Source organism: Rhamphochromis sp. 'chilingali' (assembly GCF_963969265.1).
Source record: "Rhamphochromis sp. 'chilingali' genome assembly, chromosome: 1".
Lineage (NCBI taxonomy): Eukaryota > Metazoa > Chordata > Actinopteri > Cichliformes > Cichlidae > Rhamphochromis > Rhamphochromis sp. 'chilingali'.
In genome coordinates, this window is record NC_137929.1 from 53,750,523 (window position 1) to 53,764,477 (window position 13,955).

Below are 13,955 nucleotides of genomic sequence, written 5' to 3' on the forward strand. Positions count from 1 at the left end.
ACGGAGGTGATGGTGGGCTCCCACTTCAGGTCCTGGGTGATGGTGGTACCCAGGAAGCGGAATGAGTCCACAGAGGTGATGGGGGTGTCAGTCAGGATGATGGGGGGGAGTGGGGCTGTGTGCTTCCTGAAGAATATTGATTGGTATGCAACACAGTAACCTCATAATACTTACAAAATATTTACATAATACATAATGTTACAAATGTTTTTTTTTTACACTCTCTGCACTTTGAGATTGTTCTTGATGTGTGCTAGTGAAGCTGAGGAAACAATTTTCATCAGGTGATGATTACCCTGATCACAAAACCTAGAATGATGAAAGGTATTCTACCTAAAACATGAACATATTGAAAATATAACATCCCTAGCTGCTTAAAAGGCTAGTGGAATAAAAAAAATAATAATAATCAAAGAAAAAGAAAATGTGTTGAGGAGTCCATCACTTAAGTGCTACAGACAGAAATTAGTGAGTAAGACTTAAATATATCTGAGGTTTTGGAGCATTTTCGAAAGTCTTGTCATTATTTAGTCATTGTTACACTGTGTTTCAGCAGCTGAAGATGTTCTCACAGACAGAAAGACACACGTAACCAGCTTCCTTTTTAACATCTCTGACAATAACCACACTTGAAACCCAGAGACAAAAATGTATGCAGCTGACCACCTTCAGTTCAACATATAGGAGCTCAAGGTGTTTTGCATAATGAAAATGCTATGTGGCATTGTGCACCTCAGATTTATTTTTAACTGGCGGTCACATGGTCAGCTACTTGACAGCTCAAGCAGTGTGTTTGCACGTGAGTGGGATATTTAAAATATATAAACCAACAGTAGCAAACAGGACACATAACTGTTTTAAATTTGATACATTATGTTTTTCTTAATTGCATTTCATAAATGAACAAAACTTATTACAGCAAATGATTTAGAAGGGCAACAACTTATAACGCCACATTTATTATGGGGTGATCGTGGCTCAAAAGTTGGGAGTTCGCCTCGTAATCGGAAGGTTGCCGGTTCGAGCCCTGGCTTGGACAGTCTTGGTCGTTGTGTCCTTGGGCAAGACACTTCACCCGTTGCCTACTGGTGGTGGTCAGAGGGCCCGGTGGCGCCAGTGTCCGGCAGCCTCGCCTCTGTCAGTGCGCCCCTGGGTGGCTGTGGCTACAATGTAGCTTGCCATCACCAGTGTGTGAATGTGTGTGTGAATGGGTGGATGACTGGATATGTAAAGCGCTTTGGGGTCCTTAGGGACTAGTAAAGCGCTATATAAATACAGGCCATTTACCATTACTGATGGTGGTCAGAGGGCCCGGTGGCGTCAGTGTCTGGTAGCCTCGCCTCTGTCAGGGCGCCCTTTGTTCCCAAAGGTTCCCCTTTGTTTGAATTCCCTGCCACATGCTGCACGTGTTGTTGTTGAGGTAATAACCATCAAGTTTTTATGAGTGGGCCCTCTTTGCTGCTCTGATGGACTTCTGCAGTTCATGGCGTGCTCTCTTATACTCCGCCTCAGTCTCATTTGGAAACTGTTGGATGATGTCAGTATTTGAAGCTTTAACATGAACCACTGCAATGAATTTCTGTGCTTTTTTTAAATAGCCAGAAGGTCTTCTATATGTTCTCTACTTCCTGTGTGCTTTGCAGGTTGCAGAGAGAAAGAGCTAACAGTAGGAGGATCGTTAAATCGTTAAACGGCACGCTCATGTCTGCTCATGTGTATGAGTGAAAACAATGAAGAAAGACAGGTTATTTTAGATAGGTATACTGTGCATGTCTTTAAATTGTTACATCTTGCATAGGTTCAGTTAAATGCAGTCTGACCCACACAGCTGAGAGTACTTATAACTTTCTATGCTAACAAAAGTTAACAAATGTTATTTAGGGATTGAAAGTAAAACCAACTTTTTCCATTTGCCTTGTTCTTTTACATCTTTATAAATGCTGTTCATGAAAAAGAGCTGCTGAATGCTTATAAGGAGAACTCGGCTGCTAATATGAAATGCCACATGACTTTTAAGCCTTCACACCTTGTTTGTGGTCAGCAGAGAAATAAAATTGTGAACTGGTATAATGAGCAGGTGTCTAACTGAAATGTAGTACTCATGGTCTACTACCGTGAGTACTAGCATAAGTGTAAGCGTGTACCATGCTGTAAATAAAGTACAAATAAATGGAGTTGACTTTGTTTGTTTGTTTGTTTGTTTGTACCGTGCTGCACCTTGCTGTAAATGGTACATGCTGTAACATTTCACCAGCTGAGTCCTGGTGATGCCTCCATGCCTTGATTTGCATGCGACAGAAAAAACAAAAATCTAAAGGGTAGAGTGGGGTAATATTAAGTGGAACCTTTGCAGTCGATGTGAAAGATGAACAGGAAACAAGCCTAAATACCACCAAACTACTTCCTAAAAATAAGGTTTAAAGGTGATTTTTAAAGGTGATAAAAAGCTTCTGTCCTCCTGTGTCTTATCTAAATCTAAAAATAATATGTTTCTATCATGTTTAGTGATATGAATCTCAATATGGAAAGTGGGAAGTAATTAAGTAAATTCAATTACATTTATAATGTGTGCATTTAAAGAAGTAGTAGATAATTGAAATGTGTGTGTAAAATACAGGATGTCCAAAAGTGCATTTTATGTCAGAGAAATGTTTTTTAAACTTCATTTTGTCAGCCAAATATCACAAAGCAATATGAAACTGAAAGACATACAGACCATATGTAACTTAGTTGTTGGAAGTAAGAAAAAGAAAATGCATCACTGTTTCAGTGATGCACAGTCTAAAAATGTGGAAATTATAATTATTATTAAGAGTTTTGTTTTCCAAGGTTAATGTCATGAATGTGTGCAGGCAGGCAGGAAGAGAGGACCCAAAATGAAGGACTCACGGAGGCAGAAGTAACTCAAAATGCTCAGCTTTACTGCTGGAAAGAAACTGAACAACCAACTAACTAAACTGGGAACACAGAACAAACTAAACAGGCAGGCTGGCAAACAGAACACGCAGTGAAAGTGATGGTATGATGCAACAACAAGCAGGGGAAGATGCAGACACTAAATAATACAAGAGGTGAACCGAGCTAAGAGGAAACAGCTGGAAGACACGGCTGACGCTGATTACACTGATGAGACAGGGAGAGCACATAGCTGAATGCACTAACATAAGGGACAGGCCTACAAAGTAAAACAGGAAGTACACGACAGACACAGAGATCCAGACGTGACACAGAAGTAAACAGACACAGACTCACGAGCAGACATAATGACATCATAGACAGACAGAGGAAACACAGAGAAGAGAGACCAGGACAGGCACAGAACAGAAACCTAACAGATGTCAAATCTTAATGGAGAACACAATCAGAATAAACAAGATCATATTAAAGAAACACAAAACCCTGAGTCACCACACTCAGGACCACGACAGTTAAAAAGTATATAGAGAGAGATATCAAGAGCCTCACCATACATCCCCTATTGAGGCCCTGCACACCAGCATGGAGGCATACCGAAGTATCCTGGTATGAAGTTTGAGCTGTCTCTGAAGTCATGGACTACTTTGATGTACTGAGACTGTACCTGGTTCCACTAAAGTACAACCCACAGGGGACTTTTTTTAGACTGCTTATACTGAAAAAAGGACATTCCTGCAAAGCATGATGGGACAGAAACATTTGTGTGCACATGCTTAAGAAGAAAAGTGAAGAAGTTACGATGTGTGGATGATTTCAGTGAGCATAAAATAATTTTAGAGCATGTTGTATCTCAACAGGTTGTACTTCCTTCAATTCAATTAAATTTTATTTATATAGTGCCAAATCACAGCAAAAGTCGCCTCAAGGCGCTTTATATTGTACAGTAGAAGTACAGTACTTCAAACTTAATGTTTGATTATAATGTTTTATGAACATGAGTGCAACTCTGCTCTGTTCTGGATTTGCACCTATAACAAAATAAAGCCAGTTTGTGCTAGAAGAATTTTATTATCCATTTATAAACAAAGTGGCTTTAACTCAAAATATGTGTTTGAGAAGAAATAAAACAACATCATGCTGTTCAGTTGATGACCACAGATCATCACATAGTGAAGAAGCTTCTCCTATGCTGCCATTTAGTGTTTACCACTGACATTGCTGCAGATGGTGAGGAGAATTACCGAAATTGTTCAGCACAACAGGAAAATGCCACATCATCTGCAGACTTCTCTTTAAAACTCCTGCATCTGTGGGTGTTTGGCTGACCAAGTTTGTAGATACTTACACAGCTGTTGGAAAAGTTTGTTGCTGAACTGCAGAGCTCCTTCAGTGACAGACTGCTGCATCCTGCTGCAGGTCCTTCCTCCCTGCAGCTGTCAGACTGTACAATCAAAACTGCCCTCAACAAACATAGATGTTGACATCTGCACTGTAACTTGCACTAACCAACCAAACAACTTTTATAACTTGCACATTATTTTTCTCAGTTTATAACTAACTTATTAGAAGTTGCATGTCTACTTTTTAATGCACAGGTACAAGAGACAATCTGCACTTTTCTAATTACTCTGAATATTCCTAACTATTTAAACATCTTTCAGTATCCTGCTCTGTTTGCACACTCCAACCTGGGTTTGCCACTTATCTGTACTCTAATTTTAATAACTCTACAGTACTCTGCTTTGGTAACTAATGTCCATGATGTAAAAATTTAAAAATTATGTGTCTGTTCTGTTTGTATATGTGTTTTGTTTTTTTGTCTGTTTTTTTTCTTTCTTTTTTTTGCTGCTGTTACAACCAAATTTCCCCTTGTGGGACAATTAAAGGATTATTCTATTCTATTCTTGTACTCTTTAGTCATTACAGTGGAGATATGCCTCGAGTGATCTGTCTAATAACTAATTTTGCTTTAACAGCTGTTGCTCACATTAAACAAACTTAAGACATATTCTTATTCACCAGAATTTCTATAATTAAATTACGCAGAAAACTGTTGCTTAACAAAATATTGAGTAAGCCAATAAAGCAAGGTATAAACCCACTCTACTAGCTTCCTTTTCTTCTTATAGGGATGGTAAAATAAAACAAAAGGATATGCCTCAACCCACAGGAAGGCCCCGGGGCAGACCCAGGACACGCTGGAGAGATTATATCTCTCGGCTGGCCTGGGAACGCCTTGGTGTTCCCCTGGATAAGCTGGAGGAGGTGGCTGGGGAGAGGTAGGTCTGGGCCTATCTGCCTAGGCTGCTGCCCCCGTGACCCGGCCTCGAATAAAGCGGATGAAGGTGGATGGATGGATATGCCTCAACCCACAGGAAGAAAACAGAGAACAGATGCCAAACCTTGAGTTCCAAATTTAAGTGAAATTGTGTCTTTTTGTGGCTTCTCCAGGATGTTACAGTGTCTGCTAGTGTGCTGTTCTTGATAATGAGTAGAGGTATTAAGACGTGGCACTTTATATTGGAAGGTAGACCCGACAATAATACATACAGAAAAAAAAAAACCAGCAATCATATCACGCCCTATGAGTAGGCACTTTGGCGACAGTTGGAAGGAAAAACTCCCTTTTAACAGGAAGAAACCTCCAGCAGAACCAGGCTCAGGGAGGGGCGGCCATCTAGAAGGAAAACAGAATAAAGACATGCTATGGAAGAGAGACAGAGATCAATAACAAGTATGATTCAATGCAGAGAGGTCTATTAACACATAGTGAGTGAAAATGTTCACTGATGAAGAAACACAAGGCATCATGGGAGTTCCCCTGCAGCCTACACCTATTGCAACATAACTAAGGGTTGATTCAGGGTCACATGATCTAACTATAACTAAGATGATCAGGTCACACCCACTGGGGCCTGAACAAGGAACTTCTATGGTGGCTGCCACATGTTAGCAGAGGATCCTTTAGATTGTGTACATTGGAGGTTGATGCTTCAATGAATTAAGTATTTTCCACAGTGGTTTTCTGCAGAGCTTGGAGGGTGGGTGAACACCTTGGGCTCTTTGTGTTTTATCAACCTGTTTTGCGCTCTAGTAAGGCAGAAATCTCTTGTATGCTTGGCTGTTTCCCTATTAGCAATGCCTTGTGCATAGTCTGCAGTGTTAACATAATTGGTAGGTGTCAAAGTACCATCCACATGAATCCCGTTATATAACGTTATGATGTTATTCCAGGTATATAGTAACTCACTGAACTTGTCTGTGGTTTCAGTGTTGTAGATTAATGGGGTGTAGTGGCATAAAAAAGAAGCAAAAGATAGTGTGAACAAGATATAGTTGAGGTTTAGCAGCTGGGAAAGAGAAAGTAAAACTTGATTCAACAGATTGACATTTTAATGAAAGCACTGTGGGTCATTTGGTCTGTACAAAAAGGGTAGATGGCACAAAAGAAAATCCTACTTGCACCAACTGCTTAGATCATGATTTTTTTTTCAGATGTGCCCTTACAGATGAAGGTGTCGTGTCAGCATGTGATTGTTTTATATCCTGTTTCTCAGACGTAAGACATGAAAATGGCTGGTCTCACAGTGGGTTTTGTTCTGTGGGTTTCAGCAAAGACAGAAGCAGCTTCTCATAAGGCATCTGCACATGACATGCCTAAATATAAAGGACTATTCAATAGCTAAAGAAAATATATTAATATATATTATAAGAATTAATGTATTAAGTCACTGCAAATCAATGATTTTGATTGATCTGTCATTTATATAGTTGTGTAGTGTACAACAATGGCTTCATGATTACCTGTGTTACCTGTGTATAAAGGTGTGTCTTTGTTAATTGTATCAAAAACTTGCATATTGTAGTTTTGATTGTTTTTGCTTTTGGCAGAGTTAAAAATAAAAATCCTAGCTTGATCACCAATGAAACCTGTCAGAAGAAAAATTTACATCAGTACATAACTATTTTAGTGATATTGAAAATGGAAGTGAAAAAATGGTTTTATGGAAGATCCTGTGATCCTTAACCATCCACACCAACCACACGCACACAACCTAAAATGATAGTGTAACCCAGTGTTAAAAACGGGATTAAAAGTATAAATATTCATACTCTCACGATGGGAATAAATATTGATAAAAACAAAGTTAATTATAATAAATACTGATAAAAAGCATGTAATCATAAGTTTAATATGTACATATGTATATGTGGTATATAGATGGTGTGGGGGCAGGACTTAGTCCTTTAGAGTGTGTTTGTCAGATCCACTGAGCGACCAATCATTGGCCGGTCTGACCCTCCCCCAGTCTGTGCGCTGCTGAGACACCTGTGTGTGCCTTCGTGTGCCAGTCAGATACGCCAGAGACACAGACGGTGAAAGATCAGTTTACCCGTGCGGCGAAGAAGCTAGCTGGATAGTGAAAGTCCTTTTTTTTTCTGCGAGAATAAGAGTGATACTTTATCCCAGAGGCCGTGAGCCAACGTGAGCACTGTGAAGCCCCGTGTAGCATTTGTTGCTTTGCATGGTAAGTCCCAGGCAGTACACGTGCGCTAGCATAGCATGCTACTTGCCGCTAGCTCTGATGCTAACTTCTGTTAGCCATTTTGCAATGAAAGTGCCTTTTCTGAGGCTAAAGCAATTAGCACTGAGTCTGCTGCACTTTATACGAGATGTTCTTTAAAGGTTTATGTCACACTACTGTGGTATTGATGTATAATGTATGGTTTTGTGCGACGTTGTTATGTTAGCACATGTTCACTTTTCTCATGGTGCTAATTATAGTTCTGCACAATTAAGTATTAGCAACGTGAAATTAAGTGCCTTCACCTGCACTGTACTTAGCTGAAACTTGATAAGTCTCAAGCCAATGTGTATTTTTAATGCACTGCTGAGCTATTTTGTATTGTTTTAAATGTGTGTTTCCTATGCACTTTTTCCCTTTGAAATGAGAATAATTTGTTGTACAACATAGAATATTTTGAAAGAAATTTAGAAGCACTACAAGCAACCAGTAGTAATAATAAGTTACAGGCATGATAGCTTAAATGTTGAACTACTGTGTTCTGGCCTGGTCCCCAGGTCAGGTTTTTTCCCTTGCTTATTTGGATTGGATTGGTTTTGAGGACCTGAGAAGAATCGAGGATCCCTTTTCCAGTACTGGATGGCGAGCCCAGCCCAAAGAGCCGGATGAACTGGTAGATTGTAACCCGACTGGTTACAAACACACTGAGTGACTACTGAACATTGAAAGACTGAAATCGACTTTTAAAAAGACACAAAAGACAATATATCCTTAGGTCGACCATTTGTGGGGTTTATTTTATTTTGTTTTCAAGAAGCGCGCTCTACTTTTGTTAAATGTGCACAACTTTAATAATTGCTAATAAATGCAATTGTGTTTTCTACACCTACTGTGTACAAGTCCTCTGTTGTCATACACCCTTGGCTCCTACGAATCTAGAACCTGTCTGATCTGGTCCATATTTCCCTTCTGTCCTCGTACTGTGGTTAAAGGTAACTATACTGCCCGCACTACATGCAAAGAAGGCAAGAAGTAGCACTAACAGGTCTAGTATTGCACCACCAGTGTTACAATAGTTTCAGAGTTTTTCGTTTTCACATGCGTAAGATATCGAAACCCTCGAAACCCCAAGAATTCTCATGGTGTGTAGCACTTGGGTCCTGGGTTCAAATCCTGGCTGAGTCTGTTTGTATGGCTTTTACATGTTTTTCCTATGTCTGCATGACCTCCCTGTGCAGTCTTTCTCCACACATAAAGTTATGTTAATTAACAATTCTTCATTGAGTGTTTGCTCTTTAGCAAGATGACAGCCTGTATGGACTACCCTCTGCTTTTTGCCCTATGACAACTGGATAAGTTGACCCTGAATTGAATAAGCAGAACAAAATTGCACCCTGGGCCCTGTTTCAGGAAGCCGGTTTAGTGGAAAAACTGAGTAAGTATACCCTGAGTTAACGAAAACTCTGGGTTTTCGGTTTCACAAAGCGAGTTCAGCTGCAGCCTGAGTGAGTCACTATGACGACACACTCCGTGAAGCTAACCTGCCCCCTAGCAGGTTTACTACAACTAACCCTGACTGTCTCCGCCCCTTTGTCGGAAACCTGACAGTAGGAAGTGTCGGACATGGCGTGCCACTTCCTTGAAGAGCCAGTAGATCGTGAAGCCCAAATTCTCCGCAGAGCTCTCCGCCGGGAGAGAGTGATCAGAGCGCGTTTGGACATTTTATCATTTCCTGATGATTTTCTGTGTGAACGTCACCGTTTCTCAGCACAATCTATAATTTATTTGGATAACATCCTCAGGCCATATATTACGCATGTGACACATCGCGGACATGCTCTCAGTTCATTGCATATTATTTGTATTGCACTTCGGTTTCTTGCAAACGGGAGCTTTCTGTATAATATTGGTGACGCTGAGCACGTTTCCAAGGCTACCGTCTGTCGGGCAGTCAGGAATGTTACAGTTGCACTGAAACGTCTCCTGTACTCGTCTGTGGTGTTCCCCGGTCACAGACCCACAAGATTTATCAAAGAGGGATGCCACAAAATTGCAGGTATCAGGATGAACAAAACTTAATTTATGATGTGGTGATACTTGGACTACTACTTAAATTGCACATTTATTTTCAGGGTTCCCAGGCGTGATTGGCTGTACAGATGGCACTCACATTCCAATCATTGCTCCTTCAGTAAATGAAGGAGACTATGTGAACAGGAAGTCTTTCCACAGCATTAATGTACAGGTACATAGTTCCCTGTAGCATGTCAAACTAACAAATTATTTCATTATAGTAATGGATGCTAATTTGTGTTCTCTGCACTGTGAAGATCATATGTGATGCTGCCAACATTATCACAAATGTGGAAGCCAAGTGGCCAGGCTCTGTCCATGACTCACAAATATTCCGTGAATGTACACTGAGCACAAAATTTGGACATGGTGAGTTGAGAATACTTTAAAATATATAAAGACCAATTGCTTCAGGGACATTTGAACTGAAGTGTATCCTTCTGTCTTAGGAGAGTTCACTGGCTACTTGCTTGGTGATAGGGGGTATCCATGTTTACCCTATTTGCTTACCCCTTACCCTGACCCTGAACCGGGCCCACAGCAGCGATATAATCTGGCTAATTGCAGGACAAGAGCCAGAATTGAAATGACTATCGGAATGCTTAAGGCCCGGTTCCAGTGCCTGCAAAGACTCAGGGTCACCCCAGAAAGGGCATGTGACATTATTGTGGCATGTGTGATTCTTCACAACATTGCCACAATTAGAGGAGAACACTGTCCTTCTGAACCAAACATCAGCAGTGATCCAAACCATGAACATCCTGACCCTCCCACGGACATACAAGATGGAAGAGCAGTCAGAGACACCATATGTCACAATCATTTCTTTTGACCCATCACCTCAACATGTTGAAAGAAGAATAAACAGATTTTTTGTTCAACTGGCTTTATTGGTCGCCTGTATTTCCTGTACACAAAGTATTAAAAGATGTAAACCTCATAAAGTGTCTCTGTTGCTTCCTCCTCTGTAACAGCTGTCAATGTTTCTTCATTATTTTCCTGTAGTAAAGAAATAAACAACATTGCTGTTCTACTGTAAACTCATATAATCTGTGGAGTATTACTCACAACTGCATGTTGGTCTGGCTCAACAGGAGGCTGCACCAGATGCAGTACACCATCACCATCAACTGATAGAATATGAGGTTTATACAGGTCACTTATAACTTACAAGGGACCAAATGGCAATTAACAAACATACCAAGCACCTTACACTTCATTGTCATTATGCTCTCAAAGACAACCAAGGCTGAGGGAAGGCAAAATCAGTCGGAAAATAACTTCACTACAAAATAATTCATTATGGTAAAGAGTTTATCAAATGAATGTGTCGCACTGCAAAGGTGACTGTGAAGAAAGGATGTATGCACATCATGTATTATTTTGAATTTACCCCTTATGTAGGCACTTGTGTCTTGCGGGGTTATTGCCTCAGAGGATGTCCCCGCAGAGATGCCTTCGGCCACAGGGCGCCCACTGTTTTGGCTGAGGGCCAACTGCTCAGCCTCTGTGAGTGGTGGTGGTGGAGGACCCCCACCTGTTTTTCGGGCCTCCGCTTTTTTTCTGTTGGCTATAACGGGCCACATTTGAGCATACAGAGTAAGCAAATATGTACTTGTAATGTGCTCAGATAATTTCAATAAGTGCTTACAGAAAGAAAATTAATGTAGCCTCTAACTGCAATTGATTTACATGGGACAAACAGACCAAGCACTATGGCTCATAATACAATTACACCTTACCTGTTTGGACTATATTTTTATATTTCATTTTTACTTGCTGCCAGGCACGTTTGGGGCCTGTTGGGTTGCACCTGCGCTCACATCACATCACAAAATAAAATGTATAAAATAACAAATAAAATAACATATGATAAAATAACGTGTTAAATGGGTGGAAATCCCTCGATCAATGTTTAAATTAACACTCACGCATTGACTCTGTCGGCTATGTTTTGCCATGCATGCTTTTGCAGCTGTGGCTGTGTTACTTTTTTCCGCGGAATTTGCATGTTATCGGCATATGCTGCCATCAGAATTTCGGCCTCAAGCGCTGTGAAATACATTGACCGCGCCTTCTTTCCCTCCGTCTCCATGGTGACTCGCTTAATCTGTGCTCCGCTTATCAGGGCTTTATGTATCCTCGTCCGCGCGCTTCACTTGGGGTTAAAGCAACTCCGCGTTGACTGAACTAATTGTTATCAGCCTTTCTGAAACGGAATATTCCGAGTTGGACAGTTCGGGGTTACTCAACCGTGAGTGTCGTTTTTCACTCTGAGTTTTCCAAACCGGCTTCCTGAAACAGGGCCCTGGTATAGGAAATTGCATCTAAGTGGCACCTCACCATCCTAGGTTAGCACAGTATATGTTATCAAAATTTATTATTAGTGACTTTTGCCTAGTTGTTTTTCCATTAAATCACTCTCCTACTGATCATAACAGTTCATCTGCATTATGTACTCACTTGAGGAGTTAATAATGAGATGTGACACTTCTAATCTTTGTTCCCTGTGCAATACCTGCAAAGTGTGACTGCTAATATTTCTCCTGATTGAGCTTTTAGAGGACTGATTCAGAGGTAAAGAACCCATTTTTATTTTCACCCATACCGTGTGTGTTCGAGAGCTAACACAGCTCAGAAAGCACTGTTGTCACAGTTAGTAGGTTCGGAAAGTAAGATCATCTGGTATGTATTTGGTACATGTACGATGTAAGAACATAAAAGTGCTTACACCACCACAGAGGCAAACTTTTGTTTGAGATTTAAAAAAACATGTCCTCCATCAGCTAAAATACATTTTGGTGTTGGTGCATGATTTAGGAATGGAGTGGAGTTCAGGCCATAAATTTCAATAAGCACACTGCCCGAATGAAACAACTGTGGATTGCAACCAGTTTTGGTTGCAATCCACAGGTTTTCTTTAATACTAATTTTTCAGGTTACATTTCACTGTGTGTTATACTTGTTTAACTATGCATGTGACAAATAAAGAACCTTGAACCTTGAACCTTATAAGCTTTATATCAAAGTTCAGGTGAAACACGCCCACTATTTAGTCTTGTTTATAAATATAGTAAGTAGGTAATGTGTCCTGCATTAACCAAATGCCTTTTTCGTATGGTAATAAAGTTTAGTCCTCTGTTTTATGCGTCCTCTACTTTTTATTGCAACCTAATGCCCTTTTTTGTGGAGCAGTTTCCATTTTTTATTTTATTTGGGTGATATATTTTTAAAAAATTTTATTTTGTAAGTTTGCCTTCAAATCTCACCATGAAAGAAAATTTGAAAATTCCACTGGAAATTACAATGGCGCAGCAATAAAAATATACTTGTCACTGATTACTTTTTTCAAATAATGAGTAAAATAAGGGATTACTATTGCAAAAACGGTAATTAGATTACCGTTACTTTCCCGTAGGAACGCTGCGTTACTAAAACCGTGATTTTTTTTGAGAGAATGTCTCATGACAGTGAAATAAGCAAGTGCGCCATTAGTGACAACAGCTGTGTGCAGATCAACAATGGATCATATATCGAGTGCGGGAGAGAGTATGAGCGTGCAGCGTTTAAAGCGTGGAAGTACTGACCTTACTTTGAGTTTGATTCCATAAAAAGTGACAAAAACATTAGCGTCCGTTGTGCGTGGGAAGAAAACTTCTTTTTACAGCGAAAAAAACCCCTAAACTTCCGAGCAAGCACCGAGTGCAACGACGAAATGGGAAACTCACAGAGACACTGGCGGATTCTTCCACTGACCGCGGCACACCTGCACCAGGGTAAACCTCCGCCTACCCTAGTCCTGCTTTACAGGTGAAAATAGAGCAACAGGACCGCTGAGTCTTTGACTTTATTTATTTTCTGCTGTGTTTTACTTCCATCTATTTGAAAGAGTGAGTGTAAACACAAAAAATATTTTATTTTATGTGCTGGAATGTGCAGAAAATAGGTTTAAATGTTAAACTAATTTATTCAAGTCAGAGAATGTTGCATATAATTAAATTTTTGCTTAATGCATAAAGTTAAAAGATTAAAACTAATAAAACAAGTTTAAAAAAAAGAGACTTTTCCATTTGATTACATTTTGTATGATGGATTATGTAGAAAAAGTAGAATTGGGCTCAAAGATCTATCGCTTTATCACCTCTTCAGGTTGTAAATCATGTTTTTAAAAAGTAACTAAGTAATTAATTACTTTTGAAAATAAGTAATCGGTAAAGTAACGGGATTACTTTTTGGGGAAGTAATCAGTAATTAGTTACTGACTATTTTTATCAAGTAACTTGACCAACACTGCATAAGATGCTTGTTCACCTCAAGTGACTCCAACTGTGCATGTAATGTTTATGCTCCTAACAGGTAAGAATTTAGTATACTTACTTGATACATAGAGTCATGAATCATCTGACTCAAATTCATGACTCAAAGATGCAAGTTTAGTTT

General features: G+C 39.9%; 1 protein-coding gene and 1 long non-coding RNA gene across 2 annotated transcripts; both read left to right on the forward strand.

The window, feature by feature from the left end:
• Positions 1-7,398: 7,398 nt before the first annotated feature.
• On the forward strand, positions 7,399-8,327 carry LOC308406246. The gene is made up of 2 exons (XR_013973487.1): positions 7,399-7,445; positions 8,000-8,327. It is a non-coding gene; the product is annotated as an uncharacterized lncRNA (long non-coding RNA).
• A 129-nt stretch (positions 8,328-8,456) lies between these two features.
• Positions 8,457-10,483, forward strand: LOC308408908 (putative nuclease HARBI1; the record flags this gene model as incomplete). Its single annotated transcript, XM_080901373.1, has 5 exons — positions 8,457-8,467; positions 9,122-9,498; positions 9,575-9,687; positions 9,773-9,884; positions 9,965-10,483. The coding sequence occupies 5 exons, from the start codon at positions 8,457-8,459 to the stop codon at positions 10,345-10,347; spliced, it is 996 nt and encodes a 331-aa protein (XP_080757499.1). The 3' UTR covers positions 10,348-10,483.
• Between the last annotated feature and the right edge of the window lie 3,472 nt (positions 10,484-13,955).